General features: G+C 44.3%; 1 protein-coding gene across 1 annotated transcript in view; it reads right to left on the bottom strand.

Moving 5' to 3' along the window:
* The window catches only part of LOC143974934 (ectonucleoside triphosphate diphosphohydrolase 8-like), a 112,291-nt gene that overhangs the window by 15,561 nt on the left and 68,814 nt on the right, over positions 1 to 27,916 (bottom strand). The window contains exons 4-5 of the mRNA XM_077476790.1: positions 20,646 to 20,796; positions 925 to 1,084 (exon numbers count right to left, since the gene is read on the bottom strand). Of these exons, the coding sequence (XP_077332916.1) occupies positions 925 to 1,084; positions 20,646 to 20,796 (311 nt within the window). The remainder of the gene's footprint in view (positions 1 to 924; positions 1,085 to 20,645; positions 20,797 to 27,916) is intronic.

Below are 27,916 nucleotides of genomic sequence, written 5' to 3'. Positions count from 1 at the left end.
TTAAAAAGAGGATTCACACCAGAGATAAAATGATAATTCTCCCACTCTACAAGACTCTGGTCCAGCCACACCTGGAGTATGCCGTTCAGTTCTGGTCACCAGTCCTCAGGAGGGATGTGCTGGAACTGGAGAGAGTCAAGAGAAGGGAAACAAAGCTAATTAATTGACTGGAGGATCTCAGCTATGGGGAAAGACTACAAGCATTGAACTTATTCTCTCAGGAGAGGAGACACTTGAGCGGGGATAAGATATCAATGTACAAATACTGTACTGGAGACCCCACAATAGGGATAAACCTTTACAGTGAAAGGGAATTTAAAAAGACTTGTAGTCATTCACTAAAATTAGAAGAGAAGCGATTTAAACTTAAACTGTGTAGAGGGTTCTTTACGGTAAGAGCGATAAGGATGTGGTATTCTCTTCCACAGGCAGTGGTATCAGCGGGGAGCATTGATAATTTAAAAAAAAACAATTAGATGAGTACCTTAATGACCATAACATACGTAGGACTGGATGGACTTGTTTCTTTTTTTTAACCTCTCCAACTATATAAGTATGTAATCAGTTCCCATCAGTGCTGTCTCATCAGCGCACATCAGTGAAGGAAAGGGAAACAATTACTTTTTTACAAAATTTTCTGCCAGAAACGAAGAAAAACTTGTTTTTTTTTCAAAATTTTCCATCTTTTATCTTTTTTTTTTAGAAAGAAAGCTATATTTTTGGAAAAAAAAAAATTGATTTGGGTACAGGGCTGCATCCCCGCACAATTGTCATTCAAAGTGTGACATTGCTGAGATCTGAAAACTGGCCTGGGAATGAAGGGGGCGAAAGTGCCCTATATTCAAGCGGTTAATGTCATTTTAATTTGACAGCCACACATAGGCCTATGCAAAGGTGGAAGGAGTTGGAGACTTCTCTACTGACCTGTATGAAGGTATCCAGAAGGTAGTTCACAGTGATCCAGCCAAATGACCCTTCCTCCATGCCACTTAGTATCCTTGCTCCCTGGAAATCCACTGGATAGAGCCTGAGAGTTTTTGACACTGCGTCAAGGATGAGATGAGTTTTGGTCTCATTCTGCAGACTGCAAAAATAGATTTAGGCCATACATGAACAACTTATCTGGTTTGGGTTTTAGATCTTTGTAGGAAATCTGCAATTATAATGATTTCCAGCTTATGTTTTTACCCCATATTTACATGTTTGGATACCATTGTGATACCATTGCCAGCCATAGACAGTTCGGATCTCAGCTGGTTCAGCAGGGACCAGGCAAGATTCCAACCATGAATGGGCAGTAGTTGGGTGGGTTGGGGGGGGAGGGGGGCCGGGTAGCTAAAGTCCTGCCCCACCAATGGTCAAAATTTGTGGCTCCTCTGACTTATGGTTCTAGAGATACGTGGCTCAATGTGCAGCCTGTCAGAAACTACATACAGCATGGCCAGTTTAAATACAAGCTGGCACACTCTATTTGCAGCAGACTGAGTGGATGACTTCTTGTCAGAGGCACTGAGCTCAATGGACAGCTTGGAGCCTTGGACCAATAGTAAAGCACCTTTGGTCCAGGCTGTCCAATGAAAATGCTCCAAACTTCAGTACTTAAAAATCTCCATAGGTGAGGCTTTAATCTTTTTCTTTTTTTTATAGGTTACATGTGAGTTACAGAGGAGGTCTAGTGCTATAATTATTGCTCTAACGATCTTAGCGATACCTCACATGTATGGTTTGAACACTGTGTACATATGCTAAAACAAGTCCTAATGCTGGTTAAATTAATAAGTAACCTGTGAATATGTAATCTGTGAGCATCTGGCTCTGATACTAACCAGTGCCTCACCAGCAATTGACCTCACCGGACATCCCTGCTGTATATAACAGAGCTCAATAACTCAACAATACCTAAAGCAGAACTCCAGCCAAAAACAAGATAAATATGAATAGCCCCTTAAACGATTTTTTTTTTAATGACAAAATCCACTTTTTCTGCAATATTAATTTTCACTGCATTACTTTTTTTCTGCCACCAAATGTCTTCAGTCTGATGGCCAGTATCATACAACCCACTTCCTGTGAAGCCAGGTACTCCTGGAGCCCAGAGGCGTAACTAGAAACCTCAGGGCCCCAGTGCAAGAAATCAGGAAGGGCCCCCTCCGCCCCGAAAAGCATGATTTTGATACTATATTTTTTTCCACTGTACAACAAAGTAAAACATTTCTGTGCAGCCTGTGTCCCGAGTGAAACCTGTGTCACCAGTGCATTGGTGGTACTGGAGGGGGGAGGCGGTGGTACTGGAGGGGGATGGTGGTCCTGGAGAGGGGTGGTGGTGGTGGTACTGGAGGGAGGTGGCGGTCCTGGAGGTGGGTGGCGATGGTGGTACTGGAGGGGGGTGGCGGTGGTACTAGAGGGGGATGGTGGTCCTGGAGAGAGCTGGTGGTGGTACTGGAGGTGGTGGCGGTGGTACTGGAGGTGGGTGGTGGTACTGGAGGGGGGCTGGTGGTGGTACTGGAGGTGGGTGGTGGTGGTGGTACTGGAGGGGGATAGTGGTCCTGGAGAGGGGTGGCGGTGGTACTGGAGGGGGATGGTGGTCCTGGAGAGGGGTGGCGGTGGTACTGGAGGTGGGTGGCGATGGTGGTACTGAAGGGGGGGTGGTGGTACTGGAGAGGGGTGGCGGTCCTGGAGAGGGGTGGCGGTGGTACTGGAGGGGGATGGTGGTACTGGAGGTGGGTGGTGGTGGTGGTACTGGAGGGTGGGTGGTGGTACTGGAGGAGGGTGGCGATGGTACTGGAGAGGCATGGTGGTCCTGGAGACGGGTGGCGGTGGTACTGGAGAGGGGGTGGTGGTGGTCCTGGAAGTGGGTGGCGGTGGTACTGAAGGTGGGTGGCACGGTGGTGGTGGTGGTACTGGAGGAGGGGTGGCGGTGGTACTGGAGGTGGGTGGCATGGTGGTGGCACTGGAGAGGGGGTGGCGGTGGTACTGGAGGGAGGGTGGTGGTCCTGGAGGTGGGTGGCGGTGGTACTGAAGGTGGGTGGCACGGTGGTGGTGGTGGTACTGGACATCAGGGTTCACAGAGGGCCCCCTTGCTTCAGGATCCCCAGATACCCCCCCTTACTTTAGCATCCCCAGAGAGCCCCCCTTACTTTAGGGTCCCTAGACAGTCACCCCCCTTAAAGAGGTTTCTCTGTACCTTGCTGGACTCCGCTGTGCACCTTGGCCCCCAGCAGATCTCTGTACCCCCCCCCGCACCTGAGGGGAGGCAGTGATCAGCAGCTCTATGATGTTGATGGGCGGCGGGATCTTCCTGAGTCTATACAAACACTGTAGAGGGGTCAGCACGGCTGTGAGTGGAGAGCGTGCCTCTCATGTAACAGCAGCACAGAGACACTGGGATTGAAGTTTAATTTTCCCTCGTCCTCTCTCGCACGGGACACAAAACACACTGCTGATCTGCTCCCCCTTCGGCCCCCCTCCCCTCCTCCTCTCCTGTGTTCTCCGCGGGAAATGTGAGCTTGTTAGCTTCACCCCTGAATGCCCGCGGAGAACACAGGAGAGGAGGAGGGAAGGGGGGGTGAAGGGGGCGCAGATCAGCTGTGTGTTTTGTGTCCCGTGCGAGAGAGGACAAGGGAAAATTAAACTTCAATCCCGGTGTCTCTGTGCTGCTGTTACATGAGAGACACGCTCTCCACTCACAGCCATGCTGACCCCTCTACAGTGTTTGTATAGACTCAGGAAGATCCCGCCGCCCATCAACATCATAGAGCTGCTGATCACTGCCTTTAACTACTTGTCGACTGCCTGCCGCAGATTTACTGCGGCAAGGCGGCATGGCTGCGCAAATCGAGTACCTGTACATCGTTTCACGCACTAACCCGTGTGGGGGGCATGCACACACGCGATTGGCCAGAGGGGGAGCCAATCAGTGGGTCTGGCGGACGCAATGTCCACCGGCCACCCGCGATCGTTCCCCACAAAGGCAGAACGGGGATCTGCCTATGTAAACAAGGCAGATCACCGCTCTGACATGGGAGGACATACAGATCTTTTGTTCCTGCTAAGCGTGTTGTCTCAGTCAGTCCACCCCCCACACAGTTAGAAAACACTCCCAAGGAACACACTTAATCCCTTGATTGCCCCTAGTGTTAACCCCTTCCCTGCCCGTGTCATTAGTACAGTAACAGTGCATATTTTAGCACTGATCACTGTAATAATGTCACTGGTTCCCAAAAAAGTGTGAGTTAGTGTCCGATTTGTCCACTGCAATGGTGCAGTCCAGCTGAAAAAAAAAAAAACGCTGATCGCCGCCATTATTAGTAAATAAATAAATAAATACAAAATTCTATAAAAATATCCCACGGTTTGTAGACACTATAACTTTTGCGCAAACCAATCAATATACACTTGTTGGGATTTTTTTTTTTTACCAAAAACATGTAGCAGTTTTTGGGTACAGCATCGCACGATCTTGCAATTGTCAGTTAAAGTAACACAGTGCCGTATCACAAAAAATGGCCTGGTCAGGAAGGGGATAAAACCTTCCGGTCCTTAAGTGATTAAACGTATTTCTAGGAAACTTTTGCATAAAAAACAGGGATTTTTGGACCACATATTGCAATACATGTTCCAGTTGGCCAACTGTGTTGAAAGTAATCCAACAGTTGGAGGAGAGCTATAAGCCAGATCTGGTCACTGACCTGCCCTATGCAGTAGTACTACTACAAAAGTAATACTGTGCATATAACCATTTGAGATGAATGGATTTGAGCACATACATTTGTCCCCCATTTTTACTGCATTACTCCCCAGCTTGGGACCAGGTAGCAAAGAGAAGCAGCAAAGTTATGATCTCATTTGTCACTCTACTGTCTCCTTCTGACAGCATGGTCCTTGCACATTAACCGATTGGCTCCTTGCACTGCTTCTGTCTCTCGCACTCCAGCCCTTCTGTACAGGGACAACAAGAGGCTAAAACCAATGCAAATTCAGGTACTAACATTGCTTGCACCGAACAAATACATTTAAAGCAGAACTAAGCTTATCAACATTAACCATTTAACCCTTATGCTGCCAGTATTAGAAAATATATAGGAAGGTATATTAAAATTTAATTGTTTAAACTTTTTTTTTGTATTTTTTTTTCCATTGCTTCCTGATTTCTGGCCTAGGCAAAAATGTCATACATCACAGGAGATTTCATGGACATTTTGCTTTTCTTTCATCTGGAGAAGGGGCTTTTGTCAGCTAAGCACATCCCCCTGCCTGAGCTAAGGGCAGATATCAGAAAGAAAAATGCTACATGATTCATCTAACCTTACTCAAGATGGCCACAACTAGAAATGCTGGGGAGTGGTTTCAAAGTGATTTCTCAAAAAACAAAACAAAAAAAACATGGGGATATGAGTGTGTGGATAAGTTTTCTTTGAATATTAAAAATGAATTAAATAGTATTTTAATGATGTATTAATGGTAGATCTAAATTAGTTTGTGTCTTTTATATCTGCCTGCAGCACTTTATTTAATTGTGTTTGTTTAGGATGGAGTGGGAAAGTATTAACCCATGTTAGGTTATGTTTTGCTGTCTGCATATCAAAAAAAAAAAAGTTTTGCCTTGACATACATGTTAGGTCAGAAACTGCCAGACAAAGACTCATTTCTTTTAGCAAATATGGGAAGTTTATATCAGCTAAGCCCCACTGCAAGGGAGAATTTTTTTTTTGAGTTTTTAACTAGAAGAAGGCACCTACAATGAAAAAAGAATTACTGATCATTTTTTGTTGTATGTTTCAGTCTGTTGGTTAAGAGATATACTGTATTTTAACTGGAAATCCATTTTAAAAAGCATAAAGAAGCATTCTTTCCAGCTTCAGTGGATAAAAAGGATGCCTCCAATAATGTGATCTCAGTTAATTCTGGTCTTAATGAAGAATGAAAAAATTAGAATTTTTTTTTATTATTCTTTTTTTTAAAGATAATTGATCTGCTTACAAGGTGGAAACACTAATCTAGGGTAAATATGACTAATAATCCTAACAACAAATCACCAATGACATCACAGAGATCTCAACCCAAGTGCTCAGTATTTGCCAGGGAATTGGGGACAAAGGTGATAATATTGATTATCCCATTACTGATGTTATGCATTCCAATTGAGATAAAATGTGATTAAGTAGCAGACTAAAGCCTCGTACATACGCCACCCTTTGGGCTCCTTCTGCTAATTTTGTGTTAGTAGAAGTTTGGTAAGTGTTGATTTGCGCTTTTCAGTTTGTTTCTGAACAGCTGTTTGTCAACCAGCCATGTTGCAGAATAGGAGGAGAGAACGTACTATTTTTGGCTTTGGAGTTATTGTTTTGACCCAATCCAGTCCAGTCCAGGAACAGGAGGAGGAGGATTTATTGGACCAAAAATTGGTTGCTTAATCGTGACCAGTTATGTCATATGCCTTTGCTGTAGGAGCTCCAGGAGAATAATACGGATGATTTTCGGAATTATCTCCAGATGACGGACCCCTGCTTTCATCAACTCTTGGCATTGTTGACCCCTATATTAAGAAGCAGGACACATGCATGAGGCTTGCCATTACTCCTGAGCAAAGGCTCATAGCCACTTTGCAGTACTTGGCAACGGGGAGAAAAGTCTCCAGGACCTCAAGTTTACCACTGGGATCTCCCCCCAGGCTCTGGAACTCATTATTTCAGAGACCTGCTCAGCCATTATTCAAGTCCTGCAGAAGGACTAGATTCAGGTAAGTTTTTTTCTTTAACATCACATTCTATGTATTTAATGTTTTCTAATGTATTGTATTAATTTCTTGATTCCATAATTAACATTATTGTAATATGCTGTGAATGTCATCTTTGTCCTCATGCATGCTGGAACCTTTTCCTGCTCTTTTTTGGGCTACATGCATATTTTCCTTCACTAATCTCCCCAGCATGCTATCCTGGGCCCAATCACACCTAGCCTAGTAAGTTAATGTTTTTGTCAGCTACATTTTTATGCTTACCCTAAACACCCCCTAAAATGTGTCCAAATGTTATTGTTGTCCTCCAATTCAGGCAGAGTACAAGAGGCCATTTTTTGGGGCCCAAACTCATTTGTAACCACCCCCCCCCCCCAATGCTAAGTCATCAGATAGAAATACTCTATCTGCTGACTTTGCAAAACCCATACACATTATCCCTCTTTTGTGGTCATATTTCTGGATGAATTCACCAAAGCATGTAGTACAAGGACCTGTCTGATTGTCTTCAAATTGTAACATAGAAAGTTTTTGTCTCTTATTATCTTGATAGGTTATTTCTGAATGTCAAAATGTGCTGCAATTTGGACAGTGTACAGCCATATTTTTTGATTATGACACTTCTTACCTGTGCACTGGGCTGCCAATAGTGTAAGTAAGGAGAGGCTGGCCAAAGTATCACATATTATTTATGCAAACAGCTCTCATGGTGAGGGTTACCTGTCCAAAACATCTACCCATTACCCCACCCCACCATAACATTTTTAGAATGGGCCACCAGAGGGGGTGAGGAATCAGATAAGTTGACCTTACATTTTTGTCTTTAAATAATCATTTAAGTTTTATACTTATGTTGGCCAAACATGTTTGTGTCAAATCTGCTTGCAATGTTATGTGCAGCAGTAGTAATTTCTTTTTCCTTTTTTTAATCCACAGTTTCCTTCCAACCCACAGCAATGGCAGGACGCTGCAGCCCAGTTTCGTCATCAGTGGAATTTTCCCAACTGTGGTGGTGCTATTGATGGAAAACATGTCCGGATTGTCCCACCATCCAACTCTGGCTCATATTATTTTAATTATAAGGGCTGTTAGCTGTTGTGTCTGCCACATATGAGTTCTTGTTTCTTGATGTTGGAAAGAATGGGCGCAACTCTGGTGGAGGAGACATTATGCAGAGTTCTACAAGAGGCTCCAGAATGGCAGCTTAAACTTGCCACCTGCTGAGGAGAATGTTGAGGGCCTCAATTTTGGTTTTGCTACAGATGAGGCCTTTGCTCTGGGGGAAAAAAATCTTATGATGCCATTTCCTATGAGGAACCTCTCCCCAGAGCAGAGAATATTTAATTACAGGCTCTCTCGTTTGAGAAGGGTGGTTGAAAATGCCTTTGGCTTCCTCTCCAGTCGGTTCAGGCTGTTTTTAACACCAATTAACCTGCCACTATACAAAAATCAACCATGTGGTATTATGCTGCTGAATATTCCATATTTTTTTTTACCGAGGAATGCTAGCAGCTACCTTGCCTCAGTGCCAACTGATGCGGACCCTGCAGTGGCAGTCCCAGCTGAGGAGGCTGCAGCTCGGCCGTACGTTATTTGCTACATGAGGTGACAATCTCTTCATCAGCTAACTATTATGGTGTGCTGTAGGTCTGCTATACACACACAATGTTTTTGTTCTTTATGAGTCTAATGCATGAATTTCAAAACATTATGACTTTTCAACTCCTTTCATTTTTTGGAGGCCAAAAAATTGCCGGAGTTGGCCACATTTGAGGGCACATTGTCCCTGTAACTACAACAACTTAACAAATACACTGGTATTTAGCATTAAAATTATAAACCACACTTGTTTAGTAAAAAACATTTTACTCAAAGCACATTCACGTGTGCGTTTTGAGGTTTTAAAACATACCAACATCTTGGTGTATAACATGTATGTTTGCCATTATTTTGCCTTTTTTGTGGCTAAACAGGCATGTTCGAAAACATAAGATACACATCCCCAACTCAGGAACTTACAAAGTTCGAGTTTGGTAAAGTGAAGGCCAAATGCGACAGTAGTATCCCAAGATTGTGTGGATGTTGCCTTCCTCAGATGGGGTGATCTCACCCTCTCAAAGCCAAAATTTGAAGCCACACACATGTAGAGGCCAAAAATGCAGGGACCCCCCATGCAGCTGGGGCCCCTGGGCAGAGCCCAGGTGTGCCCCCTCATTAATACAGCTCTGGCGAGGAGCTCATCCTGCAGCTCCTTAAAAGGGGGGCAAGGGGCGAGATCTATGCCACGACCCAACTGTGTGATTTTGTGGGCCCACATACACAACCTCAGCAGCCAATCCACCCACCACAGCCAACCCACCACAGCAACCCCACCCACCATAGCAGCATGGCGGTCAATGGCAATATCAGCCCCAAGACCCCCAACAAGGCCGCTGGTCTGGGGATTTTCACCCCTTCCCCACTTACTAATTATTATTTTATTTTTTGGTTGAATAATGATTTGATTTGTTATATTTTCTATATTTTTCAATCCATAGAATGCACTTTTTGTTTAAGTTCTATTGGCAGATAGCAGCTCTAATTGTATTTGTTTTCTTTTTTTAATGCACAATTAAAAACAATTGTGTAGAATAATACTTGGCTATGTGTTTTACTTCAAATTACAGTTTGGGAGTAATCCATTACATATTAAAAAATACAATGTAAAATTAACAAGGGACACCAACATAGTTGTATCTTTGATATTAAAAACTACAGGATAATAGTGTGTTGTGTTGTGGTAACTTGGCCAAAAAAACAAAACAAAACAAGCATAATAATATTATTCTTGATATCACTAGAAAACAAAAGAATGTTCAAATACGTTTGCCATAAATCTATCAGTATCACCAGCAAAGCAGCTTCATTATTATCCCATTAAAGAAAAAGATAATTGTGCGCTGCATTTCGATAATTCATAATTTGCCACGTCACGAATATTAAATCTCCATTACGAACATTAGTTTACAAGACTGACTGCTTCCGGCTCGTCCTTGCTTCCGAGCATGCGTTTGGACTTTTGTGTGACGGACTTGTGTACAGATGATACCGCTGAAAATTTACTAGCCTACCATCCAACATTTGTTTGCGGAAAGTTGGACAACAATTGTCTGATGGAGCATACTAACGGTCGGATTTTAGGCCAACAGTCTGTCATCACACAATTCCCTGCCGAAAATCCGATTGTGTGTACAAGGAGATCAGTGATCACAGCTGTCCCTCCTCCTGCACCGATCATCCCAGACTGTTCCCTGTATCCTCCTCCCCCAGCCCCCCCGTGTCCTTCTCCCCCCTTCTTCTCTGGCTCCCTGTCCTCCTCCTCCACCCCCCACCTCGTCTCCTCTCCCGCCAGTTGTGGAAATCTGGCAGGATGGCGAGCGGAGGAAGGGACTTGTTATTTACCGGCCCCTTCCTTTTCTGAATTGGACACAGTGAGCGAGAGCTCTCCTGTGTCATGTGAAAACTGAGCAAAGTAACCTGTGCTCAGTTTCTGAATGGACAGGAGCCACTGTCTCCTGTCCATTCATCTTCAATGCTGAGAAAGGGACTTGGGAATCTTTGTCCTCAGTCCCTTTCCCTGTCTCAAAGAGGAGATGTCAGGGGTCTGTTTAGACCCCTGATATCTCACCAAAGCCCCCCTTTTTTTATGCAAAAAATATATAGAAAAAATGAAATTGTAAACAAATTATAAAAAATGTAATTATAAAAAAAACAAAAAACTACTGACACCACTATCCTGCCTTACCAACACTGTCCACTGCCCCAACCCTCTCCCCCCAAAAAGCATTTAAAAAAAATGAAATTGTAAAAAAAACAATATGTAAAAGTAAAAACTACTGACACCATCCACTGCCCTACTGACACCATCACATACTCCCCACCCCTGAAACACTGTGAAAAACAATTAAATTTTTTTTTAAAGAAAATAATAAACAACAAAATTGTAAAACATAATAGAGAAAATAATAACAACAAAAAACTACTGACACACTGCTCTACTGACACTGTCCACTACGCCCACCCTAATCATTGTGAAAAAAAAAAAAACATTGTAAAAAAATAATAATAAAAATAAAGAAATACTGACACCGTCCACTGCCCTACTGACACCATCCTGCACATACTACTCACCACTGTACACTCCACACTCCTCACATGCACATTATACCCACCTACATAAACTCCGCTCTCCTCGCCTGCACAAACTACCCACCACCATACACTCCACACTGTACATTCCCTATTTAACATTATTACGTTCTGCAGTATAAGTCATCTCAGACTCTATAAAACCACGCCCCATTTAAGCCAACTCAATATGTAGCACGGTTTAGGCCAGGCACACCTCCCTGAAATTAGTTTTTGCAGATTGGGATGTCTGCTTAAGCAACATATACAGTATGTATGTTTTCAGGTCAAGTGCATGCTTGCTAAATGTTAAATAAAGTTAATCAATCTGGTCACTGGGGAACAGACTGAGGAAGTGCTCCCCCTTGTCTGCAGCAAACTGATATCATGAGCACCGAGCCTGGTGGAATTTCCTGTCCTGTCGTGGTCACCATTACCTCAGGGAGAGGACAGCAGCCATCTTTCACAACAAAGCTGTCAGACTCACCCGCAGTCCCCATTACCTCGGAAAGAGCTCAGCAGCCATCTTTAGTAAACAAAGCAGCCAGTTTCAGCCACAGTGACCATTACCTCAGAAAGAGGACAACACGGCAGCCATCTTTAACGATTTGTAATAATCGCAGAGTGAGATGTCAGTCACACTCGTGGCCACCATTACCTTAGAAAAAGGAAGGCAGTCATCTTTTGAAAGTCAGCCACATCTCAGAGAAACTGTCAGTTTCCACCTGCAGTCACCATTACCTCAGGGAGAGGACGGGAGCCATCTTTAACAGTCCAAGCTGTCAGTTTTATTTTTGGCCACCATTACCTCAGGGAGAGGACAGCGGCCATCTTCAATGCTCAGTGAGACTCCTAGAGAGAATTGTTAGCTGCTATTGCAGCGAGGTGTGGTCGGTGGTCATTTCTATAAGGGAGTTGGGAGTTTGATATTATATTTCTGCATGTGCCCCTCGGTGGTTTAGAGTGAGGATTCAAGCCAGATATTGAGACTTCTCAACGGGTCAAGGCAAATTTTGCCAACCATCACTTGCAGTCTCTACATCTCATGTACGGACCCCATTGTCTCTTATCATATCTCATACATCAGGTCAGTCTACCTAGAGTTTGCACTATTAAGCTATTAAGCTAACCGAGGTTCCTACGCTATTAAAGCGGGAGTCCACTGGGACTCCGCGTTTTTTTTTTTTTTTTTTTAAAAGCCAGCAGCTACAAATACTGCAGCTGCTGACTTTTAAAATAGTGACACATACCTCTCCAGCGCGCCCGCGATGTCGGCACCCGAAGCCGATCTCTAGATCGTCTCTCGAGTGCTGCCGCCGCCATCTTGGGTATGGGAATCAGGAAATGGAGCCTTTCGGCTTCATTTCCCGGTTCCCTACTGCGCATGCGCGAGTCGCTCTGTGCAATAAGGACGGTTCCCGCTGCCTCTGGGATCTGTGTGTTTCCCAGCAGGCAGCGGGACACTTGCGGAAAGGGGCGGGCACTTGCGGAAAGGGGCGTAATCTACGCCCCTTTCCGCAGAGAGCTATCCCGGAAGTGGGTGCAGATACCTGTACTGTACAGGTATCTGCACCCCCCTCCCCCCTGAAAGGTGCCAATTGTGGCGCCGGAGGGGGGGAGGGTTCCGATGAGCGGAAGGTCCACTTCAGGGTGGACCTCCGCTTTAAGACCAGTGAACAAGGATTGGTGAGAGAGGGTTGTCAAACCCATTTTACACAAATTACAGACACAAATATTGCTATATCACATGTTCTAGTAGTCTAGGACATCAAATAGAATTAGAATTCTTCCTGCTCACTCCTCCTGTTGGACCTTGTTTCAGTCTATATTCACCCATTAGTGTTTCTATTTATTTTATAAAGTATCACCTTACAAACATTGGATAAAAATTGATGATTTAAAAAAATGCTTTTGGAGTAAAATTCTATCTAAAGATAGTTCTCTATTTAACCATTTCCAGACGCCGATGTATGTCGGCAGAAGGGCATGGGCAGGCATATTGGCATATAGGTACGTCCATTTTTATATGCCTTTATATGCCAGGAATCAATGCATTTGTATAGCACTTTGTATACAACTGACAATGGTCCATAAAATGTGTCAAAAATGTCCGATGTGTCCGCCATAATGTCACAGTCACAATAAAAATCGCTGATCGCCGCCATTACTAGTAAAAAAAAAAAATTATTAATAAAAATGCCATGAAACTATCCTCTATTTTGTAAACGCTATAACTTTTGTGCAAACCAATCAATAATCACTTATTGCGATATTTTTACCAAAAATATGTAGAAGAATACGTAACGGCCTAAACTGAGGGAAAAAACGTTTTTTTATATATTTTTGGGGGATATTTATTATAACAAAAAGTAAAAAATAATGCGTTTTTTTCAAAATTGTCGTTGTATTTTTGTTTATAGCGCAAAAAATAAAAACCGCAGAGGTGATCAAATACCACCAAAAGAAAGCTCTATTTGTGGGAAAAAAAGGACGTCAATTTTGTTGGGGAGCCACATTGCACGGCTGCGTAATTGTCAGTTAAAGCGACGCAGTGCCAAATCGCAAAAAGTGGTCCGGTCTGAAAGTGGTTAAGATACATTAATAATTTTGTTCATTCAACATGAAATAGAGCTTAGTTTATGCAGCATGAGGCTGTATATTTTGCAATATTTACATTCAATGAATCCAAGCTCTGGAACCTGAGATAACATGCATTTTGCTTTTAATGAAAATTGCGTGGTCGTGCGGGTTCTACTGAAACAAAATTGGATGTTCTTTTTTTTCCCACAATAGAGCTTTCTTTGAAGGTTTTTGATCACCTCTGCGGCTTTTATTTTTTGTACTATAAACAAACAAAAAAAAGAGTGAAAATAAAAAAAAAATACATTTTTTTTTACTGTTTTCTATAATAAATATCCAAAAAGTAAAAACAAAAACAAAAAAAAAAACTCTCAGTTTAGGCCAAGATGTATTCTTCTACATATTTTTGGTAAAAAAAAACAAATTAGTGTATAAATATACAATAATTGGGATTTTTTTTACCAAAAATATGTAGCAGCATACATCTTGGCCTAAACTGAGGATACAAGATATTTATTATAGAAAACAGTAAAAACTATTGTTTTTTTGTTTTGTTTTTGCGCAAAAGGTTTGCGTCTACGAAATAGTGGATAGATTTATGGCATTTTTATTATTATTTTTTTACTAGTAATGGTGGTGATCTGCAGTTTTTAGTGGGACTGCGACATTGCGGCGGACAGATCGGGCATGTTTGACACTTTTTTGGGACCCCTGGCAGGGAAGGTGTTAACACTAGTGGTGATTAAGTCATTAAATGTGTTCCCTGGGAGGTGTTTCTGACTGTATGAAGGCTGGGTTGACTGGACGAGGAGAGAGATCGCTGTTCCTAATCTCTAGGAATAGACAATCTCTCTCTACTCCCCTCACAGAATGGAGGATCTGTTTGTTTACACTGGCAGATCTCCGTTCTGCCTCTCTCTGGAGCGATCGCGGTTGACTGGCAGACATCGACTCCATCGGACCCTCTGGTTGGCTCCCCCGATAGCAAATGGGCACGCGCCTGGCATACGATGGCGATTCACGCAGGCGAGTCAACCTGCCACAGTACAACTGCGGCGGCTGGTCGGAAAGCGGTTAAATAAATAAAAGAATTTGAATAGTTCTCCAACTATGTGTGATTAACCTATTGACCTAAAATCGGTTCTGAATTTGCTGTTTTACTAGCCTGACAGATTATTATTCTAAATAGGAAACCTTAATTTTTTTGCCAATATTAACCACTTGACCACTGGGCACTTAAACCCCCTTAATAACAGACCAATTTTCATCTTTTGGTGCTCTCACATTTTGAATGACAATTAGTCATGCAACACTGTACCTATATGAAATTTTTGTCCTTTTTTTCACACAAATAGAGCTTTCTTTTGGTGGTATTTAATCACCGTTGTGTTTTTTATTTTTTGTGCTATAAAAGAAAAAAGACAGAAAATTCAGTAAAAAAAATTTTTTTTCTTCGTTTCTGTTATAAAATTTAGCAGATTAATAATTTTTCTTCATAAATTTTGGCCAAAATTTATACTACTACATATCTTTGGTAAAAATAAGTACAAATTGGTGGATATTATTTGGTCTGTGTGAAAGTTATAAAGTCCACAAGCTATGGTGCCAATATCTGAAAATGTATCACACCTAAGTACTGACAAATACCCCCCAAATGACCCCTTTTTGGAAAGAAGACATTCCAATGTATTTAGTAAGAGGCATGATGAGTTTTTTTGAAGTTGTTATTTTTTCCCACAATTCTTTGCATAATCAAGATTTTTTTTTCCTTTTTTTTTCACAAAATTGTCATATTATCAGTTTATTTCTCACACACAGCATATGCATACCACAAATTACACCCCAAAACACATTCTGCTATTACTCCCGAGTACGGCGATACCACATGCATGAGACTTTTACAGAGGGTGGCCACATACAGAGGCCCAACATGCAGGTACCACCATCAGGCATTCTGGAGCACCCAGGCCAATTCTGACATTTCTTTCCTACATGTAAAAATCATAATTTATTTGCTAGAAAATTACATAGAACGCCAAAACATTATATATATGTTTTTTTTAGCAAAGACCCTAGAGAATACAATGGTGGTCTTTGCAACTTTTTATCTCCACGGTATTTGCGCAGCAATTTTTAAAACGCGTTTTTTGGGAAAAATAAAAAACTGTTTTGTGTGTAGAAAAGTTAGCCCAATGTTTTTGCATAATGTGAAAGATGAAGTTACGCAGAGTAAATAGATACCTAACATGTCACCCTTCAAAATTGCACACGCTTGTGGAATGGCGCCAAACGTCGTTATGTAAAAATCCCCATAGGCGACGCTTTAAAATGTTTTACTGGTTACATGTTTTGAGTTACAGAGGAAGCCTAGAGCCAATATTATTGCTCGTGTTCTAACGTTCACAGCGATACCTCACATGTGTGGTTTTAACACCGTTTTGATATGTGGGCGGGACTTACGTATGCGTTTGCTTCTGCATGCGAGCACATGGGGACAGGGGCAATTGTTATTGTTTATTTTACTTTATTTATTTTAGTTTGACACGTTTTTCCCCAAAAATACATTTTTTGATCACTTTTATTCCTATTACAAGGAATGTAAACATCCCCTGTAATAGGAATATGGCATGACAGGTCCTCTTTATAGTGAGATATGGGGTCAATAAGATCCCACATCTTACCTCTAGACTGGGAAACCTGAAATAATAAAAAAAAAACGATTCTGGCTTTGATAGGTTTGATTCATTATACAGATATCCCCGCACAAATTCAAGGACGTCATATGACGTCCGGTGGGCAGTGGTTAAAATGCTTATTTTTTTATAACACAAAGTTGTCCATTTATACAATATTTCTAACACATAGCATGTACATACCAAAAATGACACCCCAAAATAAATTCTCCTACTCCTCCTGAGTACGGTGATACCACATGTGTGAGACTTCCACAGCCTGGCCACATACAGAGGCCGTGTGCAGCCGAGAATGGCTGAGCATGGCAGAGTATGGCTGGATATGGCTGAGCATGGCTGGGTATGGCTGAGCATGGCCGAGCATCACCGAGTATTGCAGGGTATCACCGAGTATGGCTGAGCATGGCCGAGTATGGCTGGGTATTGCAGAGTATGGCTGGGTATTGCAGAGTATGGCTGGGTATTGCAGAGTATCACTGGGTATGGCTGGGTCGCCACCATTACCACCAAAATCGCCACCATTACCAGTAAAAACAATTTAAAAAATGAAAGTCGCTAAATCTATTCCCTTTTGTAGACGCTATAACTTTTGCGCAAACCAATCAATATACGCTTCGCTTATTGGGATTTCTTTTTTACCAAAAAAATTTAGCAGAATATATTTTTTTTTAACCTAAACTGATAAAGAAATTAGATTCTTTTTTTTTTATTTTTGGATGTGTATTATAGCAGAAAGTAAGATATTTAGTATTTTCTCAAAATTTTCACTCTTTTCTTGTTTATAGCACAAAAAATACATTTTGTTTGGGTTCAACGTTGCACGACCATGCAATTGTCAGTTAAAGCAACGCAGTGCCGTATCACAAAAAATGGCCCAGTCATTAAGGGGGTAAATCCTGAAGGGGCTGAAGTGGTTAAAGAGCACCTGTCATTTCAGATGAATCATGGCAGTGCTTGTTAGCGGGCATCCACTCACCTGCTGCCGCCATATCCTTCACCTTGTTGTGTCACTGCCACATTACCAGCCATCCCATTAAAGTGAGTGGGACTGTCATGAGTCAACAGAGGAGGAGCTGCTGTGGGACAGGGATGACAGTTGCTCTTTAAAAATTGTGATTTAAATTGAGTCGATTTAAATCAAGCCTTTTTACTAGTGATTTAAATCACAATTTAAATTGTGATTTGAATTTACTTGATTTAAATCAAATCCACCCTAAGCTCTTGTACACACGGTCGGAGATTCCGACAACCAAATTTTGTCCGACGGATCTTGTCAGAAACTGTTGCATACACACAGTCGGACAAAGTTGTCGGAAAATCCGATCGTTCAGAACGTGATGACGTAATTTCGTTACGATGGGACTACGTTCAGGCTAGTAGCCAATAGCTTTGATGTAGGAATTTGATCTGAGCATGCGTGGCACTTGGTCCGATCGGAATTCTCTACACATGATCGGAGTATGTCCGATCGGAGAATTTTGACGGAAAATATTTCCGGCAAGGTGGAAAATTTGGTCAGACGGATATTCCGACGGAAACAGTCCGATGCAGACCACACACAGTCGGAATATCCGACAAAACGCTCCAATCGGACACATTCCGTCACAATCTCCGATCGTGTGTAAAAGGGCTAAGAAGGATTAACCCCTTCAATACTGGGCACTTTTAAACACCTTCCTGTCCAGACCAATTTTGAGCTTTCAGCGCTGTCACACTTTAAATGATAATTGCGCGGTCATGCTACACTGTACCCAAATGAAACTTTTATCATTTTTTTCCCACAAATAGAGCTTTCTTTTGGTGGTATTTGATCACCTATGGTTTTTATTTTTTGCTAAACAAATAAAAAAAGACAGAAAATTCTGAAAAAATTTTTTGTTTTTGTTTCAGTTTCAAAACTTTGTAAATAAGTAAGTTTTCTCCTTCACTGATGGGCTCTGATGGGGCTGCACTGACGGGCACTGATATGTTGCACTGATGGGCAGCACTGATAGGTGGCACTGATGGGTGACATGGATGGGCACTGCTGGGTGGCACAAATTGGCACTGATAGCTGGCACAGATTGGCATGGATAGGCAGCATGGATGGGCATGGATAGGCGGCACAGATGGGCATGGATAGGCGGCACAGATGAGCGTGGATGGGCACTGATAGGTGGCACAGATGGGCACTGATAGGCGGCATTGTATTGTACTGATGGATGCCAATCAGTGCCAAACAATAATGCATGCCAATCAGTGATGCCCATTGTGGGCACTGATTGGCATCCATTATGGGTACTGATTGGCATCCATTATGGGCACTGACTGGCATCCCTGGTGGTCTCGGGTGGCATACCTGGTGCTGAGCATCCCTGGTGGTCTGGTGGTGCCCCTGGTGGTCCAGTGTGGGCATCCTCGGGGGGCTGCGCTGGTAATCGATCAGCACAGACCCCCCCTGTCAGAGGAGCAGCCGATCGGCTCTCCTCTACTCACGTCTGACAGACGCGAGTGAGGAAAAGCCAATCACCGGTTCTTCCTATTTACACTGTGATCAGCCGTGATTGGACACGGCTGATCACGTGGTAAAGAGTCTCCATCGGAGACTCTTTACCCAGATCGTAGTTGCGGTGTGTCAGACTGACACCCCGCAACAACGATCGCCGTGATGCACGCCCCCGGGGGCGCGCAGTGGCTCAAAATCCTGAGGACGTCATATGACGCCCGGTCAGGATTTTGAAACCACTTTGCCGCCGTCATTTTCCTATAGGGCCGGCGGCAAGTGGTTAATGGACCTAACCAAGATTCACCACTTGTGTACCATCGAAGAAGGGTCCCAGCTAAGCTAGCAAAAAACAAAAACTTTACGGTTTGGGGACAATCTCCTCTTACCTTTTATTAGCACCTGTCTCACTATTTTAATAAAGATCTTTTTATATATAAAAGCCCTGCAGTAAACTTTTTAGCAGGGCCATCCCTCAGTCTCAGAAGTAGCTTAGCTCCCTGAAGTTTTAACATTCTTGTAGCTATTCTGTTTGGAGGTCTGTCTTGTTACAAGTCAGGTGATAAACTGTTTGAAAACTGGGCCCAGTCACCTTTAGTGAAAAATCTCCATATTCAAGTCTGTTTCATGACTATATTACACAGTAGTAAATTTTTATAAGGTCATGATCATAGTTGTATAACCTTGTCTTTGTTGACTCACTTACCTTCAATATACTTAAGGTAATTTTAAACTGGTGTGGTTGGTTTGTGTAAAGGGTGTGTCAGAGTGGTCAAGGTATTACACCACTCAATTTAGTGAAAGCAGAATAACTCCAGAGAGATTACCAAACTAGGGGCTCCTGCCAGGGTGTACTACATATATTGCCTTTTATGCCTTTATCAGTCATTTCCCACCTGCAGCCACCATTACTTTAACCGCTTCCCGACCAGCGCACGACGATGTACGTCAGCAGAATGGCATGGACAGCCAAATGGGAGAGATTACCAAACTAGGTGCTCCTGGCGGGGTGTACTACATATATTGCCTTTTATGCCTTTATCAGTCAGTTTCCACCTGCAGCCACCATTACTTTAACAGCAAATGGGTGTACAGGTATGTCCCTTTGAATTTGGCGCCATGCCATCGCGTGCATGCCACCGCGCGCGTGCCGGTCGGGACCTCCTTGAGTCCGATCGCGGGTGCTGCAGACTCGATTGCCGCGGGGATACCCGTGATCTTCTCACGGGGAGGAAAAACGGGGAGATGCCGATGTAAACAGCATCTCCCTGTTCTGCCTAGCAACAAGTGACACTGATCTCTGCTCCCTGTGATTGGAGCAGAGATCAGTGATCTGTAAAACACAGCCACGCCCCCACAGTTATAAACAGACCCCTAGGACACACTTAACCCCTACACTGCCCCCTCCTGGTTAACCCCTTCACTGCCAGTGTCATTTACACAGGAATCAGTGCATTTGTATAGCAAAGACATAGATGACAAAGATGTATGATACCAGTCCATCCTGCTCTCTTCTGTCAGTAACATGGTGATCCTGGAACACATCTGCTGGTGATACCTGAACACCCTTTTTGCTGCCTCTCACACACAGAATACCTGATATAAAAAAAATGCTGGTATTACGCACAGCCACCAATAATATTCAGACTTGTGTAGAATTGGTGGCACAGGAAGCACAAGGAGGACACCACAGCTAGGAAGTACACACCTATTGCCCTCCCAATAATCCTTAAAATAGAGCTACCCATCACAAAAAAACAAACAAACAAACAACAGCGGGTCGGCCTTTACCATTCCCCACAACAAAAATGGAGTTACACTTTAGCATTACCCAAAACACAGATAGACTTGAAAGAACATGTAACCATCCACAAGTATGCCACAGAATAGCATCCTTATTCATTATCCAGGATGCTGCAGGATTCTGCTTTAACCTTAATTGCCATTTATGCAGTGTAAATATATCATACAGAAATAGCCGACTCACTTCAGTAACCTCATACCCGCTGTTGCTCCCAGTAACACTGTAGTCTCCTTGTGTTGTCCTGAGGGGATAATAGAAAGTGCCTCATCCATGCAGGACTTCAAAGCCTCTCCGGCCTGGGCTGGATTATCAGCATATGAAGAAAGTCCTGAATCTGTTGAAATAGGACAAAACATTGATATTAAAATGGTTTGCATTATGCAACATATGAAGTATACCTGTCTTGCTCTACCGGTCTTTCAAAGATTGCAGCTTATTAATTCGTTTAGTAGAGGCTTATGAAACAACAAAATACAAAACATACTGCAAATGGTATTTAGAACCAGGGCTGGATTTATCATAATGGTACCTATGGCTAGTATTTCCCCAGAGTTATAGGAAATGGATAGTTTCGGCATGTTTAGGAAATGGATAGTTTTGGCATGTTTGTTGGTCTGGTCTGTCTAGAACATTTTTAGAGCACAAATGATTACTCAACACAGGCTGTGTTGGCTGTTCCAATGTTCTGAGGCCTTTTTGGACATAGTGGCCCATTTACAGTATCTCATAAAAGTGAGCACACCCCTCACATTATTGTAAATATTTTATTATATCTTTTCATGTGACAACACTGAAGAAATGACACTTTGCTACAATGTAAAGTAGTGAGTGTACAGCTTGTATAACAGTGTACATTTGCATTTCCCTTTTAAAATAAATCAGCACACAGCCATTAATGTCTAAACCGCTGGCAAGAAAAGTGAATACACCCTTAAGTGAAAATGTCCAAATTGGGCCCAAAGTGTCAATATTTTGTTCGGCCACCATTATTTTCCAGCACTGCCTTAACCCTCTTGGGCATAGAGTTCACCAGAGCTTCACAGGTTGCCCCCGGAGTCCTCTTCCACTTCTCCATGAAGACATCACGGAGCTAAGGGATGTTAAAGACCTTGCGTTCCTTCACCTTCCATTTAAGGATGCCCCACCGATGCTCAAAATGGTTTAGGTCTGGGGACATGCTTGGCCAGTCCATTACCTTTACCTCCAGCTTCTTTAGCAAGTCAGTGGTTGTTTTGGAGGTGTGTTTGGGGTCATTATGTTGGAATACTGCCCTGCAGCCCAGTCTCTGAAGGGGGGGGGGGATCACCACGAATTTAGCACACCTGCTCCCCATTCACACCTGAGACCTTGTAATACTAATGAGTCACAGGACACCTGTGAGGGAAAATGGCTAATTGGGACCAATTTGGACAGTTTCACTTAGGGATGTACTCACGTTTGTTGCCAGCAGTCAGGGCTGGACTTACCATTGGGCTTGACTGGGCTCAAGCCCATGGGCCCCATCCAATAGGGGGCCCTGCGGGCCCCCCTGTTTACGTTTTAAATACTGTATCTTCTTTAAGTTTTAAATACTAGGTGTCTGCGCTATAGCCAAAAGATGGCTGCTGCATAGACTCCAATTGCCGGGAGGACGTCCCTGGACGTTCTCCTGTTTACTTCCCCAATGCGTGTCCCTTGGACATAGCCAATCACAGATCGGGCTTAATGGCCAATTACCGTGGCCATTTAGCACTTGATCGCAGTGTTCAATGGGAGATGATCTCATATGTAAACATATGAGATCATCTCTCATCACCAGCTTTCCCTCCTCACACAGAGACAGCGTGTGAGGAGGGAGAGCGAACAGCGGCAGCGTCAAGGTAAAAAAAAAGTGGAAAATAAAGTGCTCACAGTGCGACATGTCCTCAGTGCCACCTGTCCCCAGTGCCATCTGTATCCAGTGCCACATATAAGTGCCATCTGTCATCAGTGTCACGTGTCATCAGTGCCACATATTAGTGTCATCTGTCATCAGTGTCACGTATTAGTGCCATCTGTCATTAGTGCCACGTGTCATCAGTGCCACATATTAGTGCCATCTGTCATCAGTGCCACATCAGTGTAAGATGTCATCAGTGCCACGTCAGTGTCACGTGTCATTGTCCTGGTGCTCCAGGGCCTTCAAAAGTGTAATAGGTAGTCAAGAAGTTAGATGTGTAATTTTTTTTTTTTTTTTAATTGTTTATTTATAACAGGAGATGGGTCCACATAGACCAACAAGATACAAACATTCCACGTGTCTAACAGAGTAGCAGGCAAAACAGGTGGTACAACAAGTCTCTGCTAACATTAATATCAATATCAAAAACCGTTAATACCAATTTTGTGGAATTCAGCAGATTATCACTGTCTCGTGGGCACACCTCCCAAGGTCATTTTAAAGGAGCATCTACTCGGTTATATGGGGGGGGGGGGGAATAGAGCAAGAGGGAGAGAGAAAGAGAAAGAAAAAAGGAGGTAAACGGGGGGGGGGCAGGTGGAAAGGAGAGGAGCGGGAGAGCAGAAAGTATGCGGGAGGTAGCGGGAGAGGGGTGGGGGGTGAAGGGAAGGAAAAAAGGTGGGGAGCGGTGGGACACACGAACATAGAGCGTGCGGAAATCTGATCAGATGCGCATATACGGGATCTATATCTACGAGCCCTTAGCTCAGCCTACTATAGGTTCGTTCCGCAGTATTATGTGTCAGACCCTCTCAGGGCCTGGCCCGCAGCTGAATATATAAACACAGTCCAGCCCTGCCAGGTTTTAGTGAAGGCCTCTTCTCTATGTTGTGCTGTGAGGATAAGGTCCTCCATTTTTCTGATGTCCTCCACCTTGCGAAGCCAGAGGTCAATGGTCGGCGGAAGAGCCGATTTCCATTGAAGTGGTATACAGGCTTTAGCTGCGTCAAGCAGGTGGCGAATCACCGATTTCTGATATTTCCTCTCAGGGACGTTGGAGGCGTGTAAGAGAAAAAATGCTGGGTCGTCTGAGATGGGCTGGTCTATGAATTGTTGTACGGTCTCACGCACCACTTTCCAGAAGTGCGCTAGTTTCGGGCATGACCAAAAGATATGCAACATTGTCCCTTTATCGGTGTGGCAACGCCAACACAGGTCCGGTGTATTTGGGTAGTACTGGTGGAGTAACGAGGGAGTCCTATACCAACGTGAAAGGATTTTGTAATTGGTTTCCTGGATCTTGGCACATATTGAGGATTTGTGCGTAAATCTAAGAATACGGTGCCTCATGGAGGCATTGAATTGGCAAACTAGTTCTTTTTCCCAATTAAGTAATCCCGGGGGTGCAAAGTCTACTGAGGGGGCATTTAAAAGGTTATATGTCAGCGAAAGTGTGTGAGGTATGGTACCCGTGTCAGTGCATAGCACCTCCAGGGCCGTAAGCGTCTGGGCGTCCGCATTGGGAGGCGGAATTGTGGAAAGAAAATGTGACAATTGGAGAGTCCTCAGAAAATCCAGGCCAAACGGGCCCGTAGGGTCCATGAGGTCTGCCATTGGTTTCCAGCGCCCTCCTGAACTGTAGTGTGAGGCTTGGTGTAGGCCCGCCTCGCCTAGACTCCGGAGACAGCCGTCGTATAGACCCGGCGTAAATAGGGGGTTGCCTATTATAGGGTAAAGGGGCGAATTCGGGGAGGAGAGGGACGTTTGCGATATTATCCGGGCGCAAACTCTCGCCGTGTTACCTATCAGTGGGTGACGTTTTATCTCTGTCGGAAGTGCTGGGTAACACCATGGTGCCCCCCGTAGCGGGATTGGACTTTGGGACTGCTCCAGCTTGGCCCACAGCTTAATTCCCTGATGTCGGCACCAATCTATGAGTCTCCCCAAATGCACAGCTCTATAGTAAGCTCGAATGTTCGGCAAAGCTAGCCCACCATGAGACTTGGGGAGAACAAGAAGTTTATTGGCGAGTCTCTGCCTTTTTTTTGCCCAGACAAAGTCTGTAAATACAGATTGCACCCTTTTAAAGAAGACGGTCGGGATGTGTATAGGTAGTGCCTGCATCAGGTAGAGAATTTTTGGGAGGATAGACATCTTTAAGATGTTGCAGCGGCCTATCCAGGAGTGCATGCCTGATTGCCATTGGGTCAAAAGGGTTTTTATTTCCAACAGTAGTGGTGGGAAATTAAGTTCATACAGTTTCGAGAGTGTATGGGGAATGTATGTTCCTAGGTACTTCAGGGCCTTATTTGTCCACTTCAAGTGGAAGCTGGTTTGAAGGTGCGTGAGTTGCGCTTCCGGTATCCCTACCCCCATAGCCTCAGACTTAGCAAAATTAATCTTTAGGTTGGAGAGCGCCCCATAGGTTGCAAACTCATGCATCAAATTGGGAAGGGATATCACCGGGTTTGAGAGTGAGAATAGCAAGTCATCAGCGTAGGCCGACACTTTGTATTGAGTTTGCTTAATCGGTATACCCGTTATGTTCTGATTGGATCTGATGCGGCATAGGAACGGCTCGAGTGACAGCGCGAAAAGGAGGGGTGAAAGTGGGCATCCCTGTTGCGTACCGTTGGTAATCTGAAAGGGTTCAGAAATTACCCCATTAGCCCTAACCCTGGCCGACGGTGACGTATATATTGCGGAAATCCATTGCAGCATGTTATTTCCCAGTCCTATATGGCGTAGTGTGGCCGACATGAAAGCCCAGTTCACCCTGTCAAAGGCTTTCTCAGCATCTGTGCTGAGAAAGACACTTGGCTTGTCTCCCAAGATGGCAGCGTGCAGCAGGTTCAGGACTTTGGTGGTATTATCCCTAGCCTCCCTGGTCGAGACAAATCCTACCTGGTCAAGGTGTATCAGGTCGGGTATATATGGCTGCAGCCTTAAAGCCACAATTTTGGTAAACAGCTTAAGATCTGTATTCAGTAGGGAAATCGGACGATAGCTCCCACACTGGGACGGGTCCTTACCCTCTTTGGGGATCACTGCTATATGGGCCTGCATCGTGGTCTCATGGAGTTTACTTCCCTTCGGCAGGTGATTAAAAAGATTAAGCAGATGATGCCCGAGAGATGGAAGTAAAGTCTTGTAATATTGTATCGTTAAGCCATCAGGTCCCGGGGCCTTCCCTCGCTTGGTAGTACTTATTGCTAGTTGGAGTTCGGACAATGTTATATGTGCCTCTACAGTGTCCCGTATTTCCGTCGTCAGGGTGGGCATGTTGGAAGAGGTTATGTAGTCGGCTATATGTTCCTGGGTAGGCTGGGTCACGTTTAGGTTGTATAGAGTCTCGTAAAAGGACTTGAAAGTGTTGGTAATTTGGTGGGGCAACGTTTCTCGACTCCCGGAGGAAGAGAAGACGTGAGGTATATAAGAAGCTGTCCGTTGGGCTTTCAGAGATTGCGCCAACAGTCTGCCACATTTATTACCCGATTCGTAGATTTTTTTACGGGAAATCTGGAGTGCCGCCTTAGCTTTAAAATGGAGAAGGTCGGTTATTTGAGATCGTATTGTGTCCAGCTCACTACCTAAGGGAGTAGTCGGTGTCTGTTTGTGTGTCGCTTCTAGGATTTGAAGTTTACGGAATAGCTCGGATAGTTGAGCTGTTCTTTGTCTCTTGATCCGTGCGCCGTGTTTTATCAATACCCCTCTAATCACCGCCTTATGCGCCTCCCAAACGAGGCCCACGTCGCAGTCCCCTGTGTTGTTAGAGCGAAAGTAATGTGATAATTCTGTCGTCACGTCAGTTAGTACCTCTGCGTCTTGGAGGAGGCCCTCATTAAGCCTCCATGGCTTCTTTTGCCCCCTATAGAATTCGGTTAAAGCGTAGTGTAATGTTACAGGGGCATGATCTGACCACGTGATAGACCCGATAGTGGAGCCTTTGACCGCCTGAAGCTGGTTATGTGGCATCAAAAAATAATCGAGACGTGAATAACCGATCTGCGGCCTGGAGAAAAAAGTGTAGTCCCGTTCGCTGGAATGTAAGAGGCGCCAAACATCCACTAGTTGTGAGGCATGTAGGGCAGACTGTATGGCTTTCCGTGTGCTACTGGGGATGGAGGACAGCCCAGTAGAGGTGTCCTCCGTGGGTATCAATGGGATATTTAGGTCCCCTCCTACGATCAGTTGTCCTTCCGTAAATCCTTGAAGCAAATTTAACTGTTTCTTCACAAACCGGTCCTGTCTGCTATTAGGGGCATAGAGATTAGCAATGGTAACCTTCACACTACCTATCAGGCCTTTGAGAAATAAAAACCGTCCCTCAGGGTCTGTCATTACAGCTATCAGAGTCCATGGGACCTTGGCAGATATTTGAATGGAGACCCCTCTAGATTTGGCCTCAGAGTATGTGGAATGATATACTATCGGGTAAAATCTGTTTGTTAGGATAGGGAACCTGTTCTCCCTAAAGTGCGTCTCCTGTATCAAGACAATATCAGCGTTTTGTCGCTTCATATCGTTTAGTAGCATGCGTCTCTTCTCTGGGACATTGAGTCCCTTTGCATTAAGGGTAACAATTTTAAGCACGTCCATGTTCGTGTCAGGGTGGGTGGTATGGGAAGGGGGAAGAGAGGGGAGGGAAAAGCTGAAGGGAGGAAGAGTGCAGTATCGGGTGTGAAAATAAAAGGTTTAAAGAAGTGGGGGATAGACTTTCCAGAAAATGGGTAGCGACGGAGAGGGAAAGACTCCCAGCCGAAACTGTCCAGCGAAGCTGGATCACTAAAGTGCAGCCAATTGCTGCTTCAACGCCCACCAGGAGTGCCTGGATGAAAAGCGTCAACCTAAGTGGGGGAACGAGCAGTGCGGGCCGACGGGGAGCTCCCGGAGCCACCCCGGAGCCTCGGGCCCTATGTGTTTGCATAGATGTGGGCTATAAAGTGACGTCTGTATAGGCAGGACAATAGGAACAAAGGGATAGGGGTCGTCCAGGGTTCATGAGCATAAAACATGTCATACAACTAAACAAATTATAAAGTTGCACAGGTATCTACAAGGTATCTACACTGGCTGGAAACATTGCGCTAGCTAACAGCAAAAAACAAAACAAAAAACAAACATATAACAGCTACAAACAAACATCCCCCCATACAAAACATTGCAACACATCCCCCCCATGCCCCCCGGGGGGGCATCCACAGGTCCCGGGTAGAGGGAGACAGAGGGGGGGCGGGAAGAGAGGAAGGCAGGGATGGAGGGGACGGAGGAGGGAGGAAAACAGGCCCCACCCCAGCAGCCCCCACCCCACATCACAAAGTCCAGAGCCCCCCCCAACTGCTGTACAGGGCCCATCACAGTAGCCCACCCAGATCCCCAAATGTTCCGTTATGTCATCCCACTCCAAGCCTCCGCAGGAGCACAATAGTCTTGGGGTCCATGTGGATGGGTTGTGGAAGGCCCTGAGGGCGGGGGCCGCCCAGGCCCACCGGGGGGCCGAAAGCGTCTCCCCAGGGCGTTGCAACAGAGACCTCGC

This window comes from Lithobates pipiens, unplaced genomic scaffold (assembly GCF_037356315.1).
Source record: "Lithobates pipiens isolate NorthernLeopardFrog02 unplaced genomic scaffold, aLitPip1_a1.2 Scaffold_1, whole genome shotgun sequence".
In the NCBI taxonomy this organism is placed as follows: Eukaryota; Metazoa; Chordata; class Amphibia; order Anura; family Ranidae; genus Lithobates; species Lithobates pipiens.
Note: the sequence above shows the minus strand (reverse complement) of the source record. Positions and strands in the feature narration are given on the sequence as shown.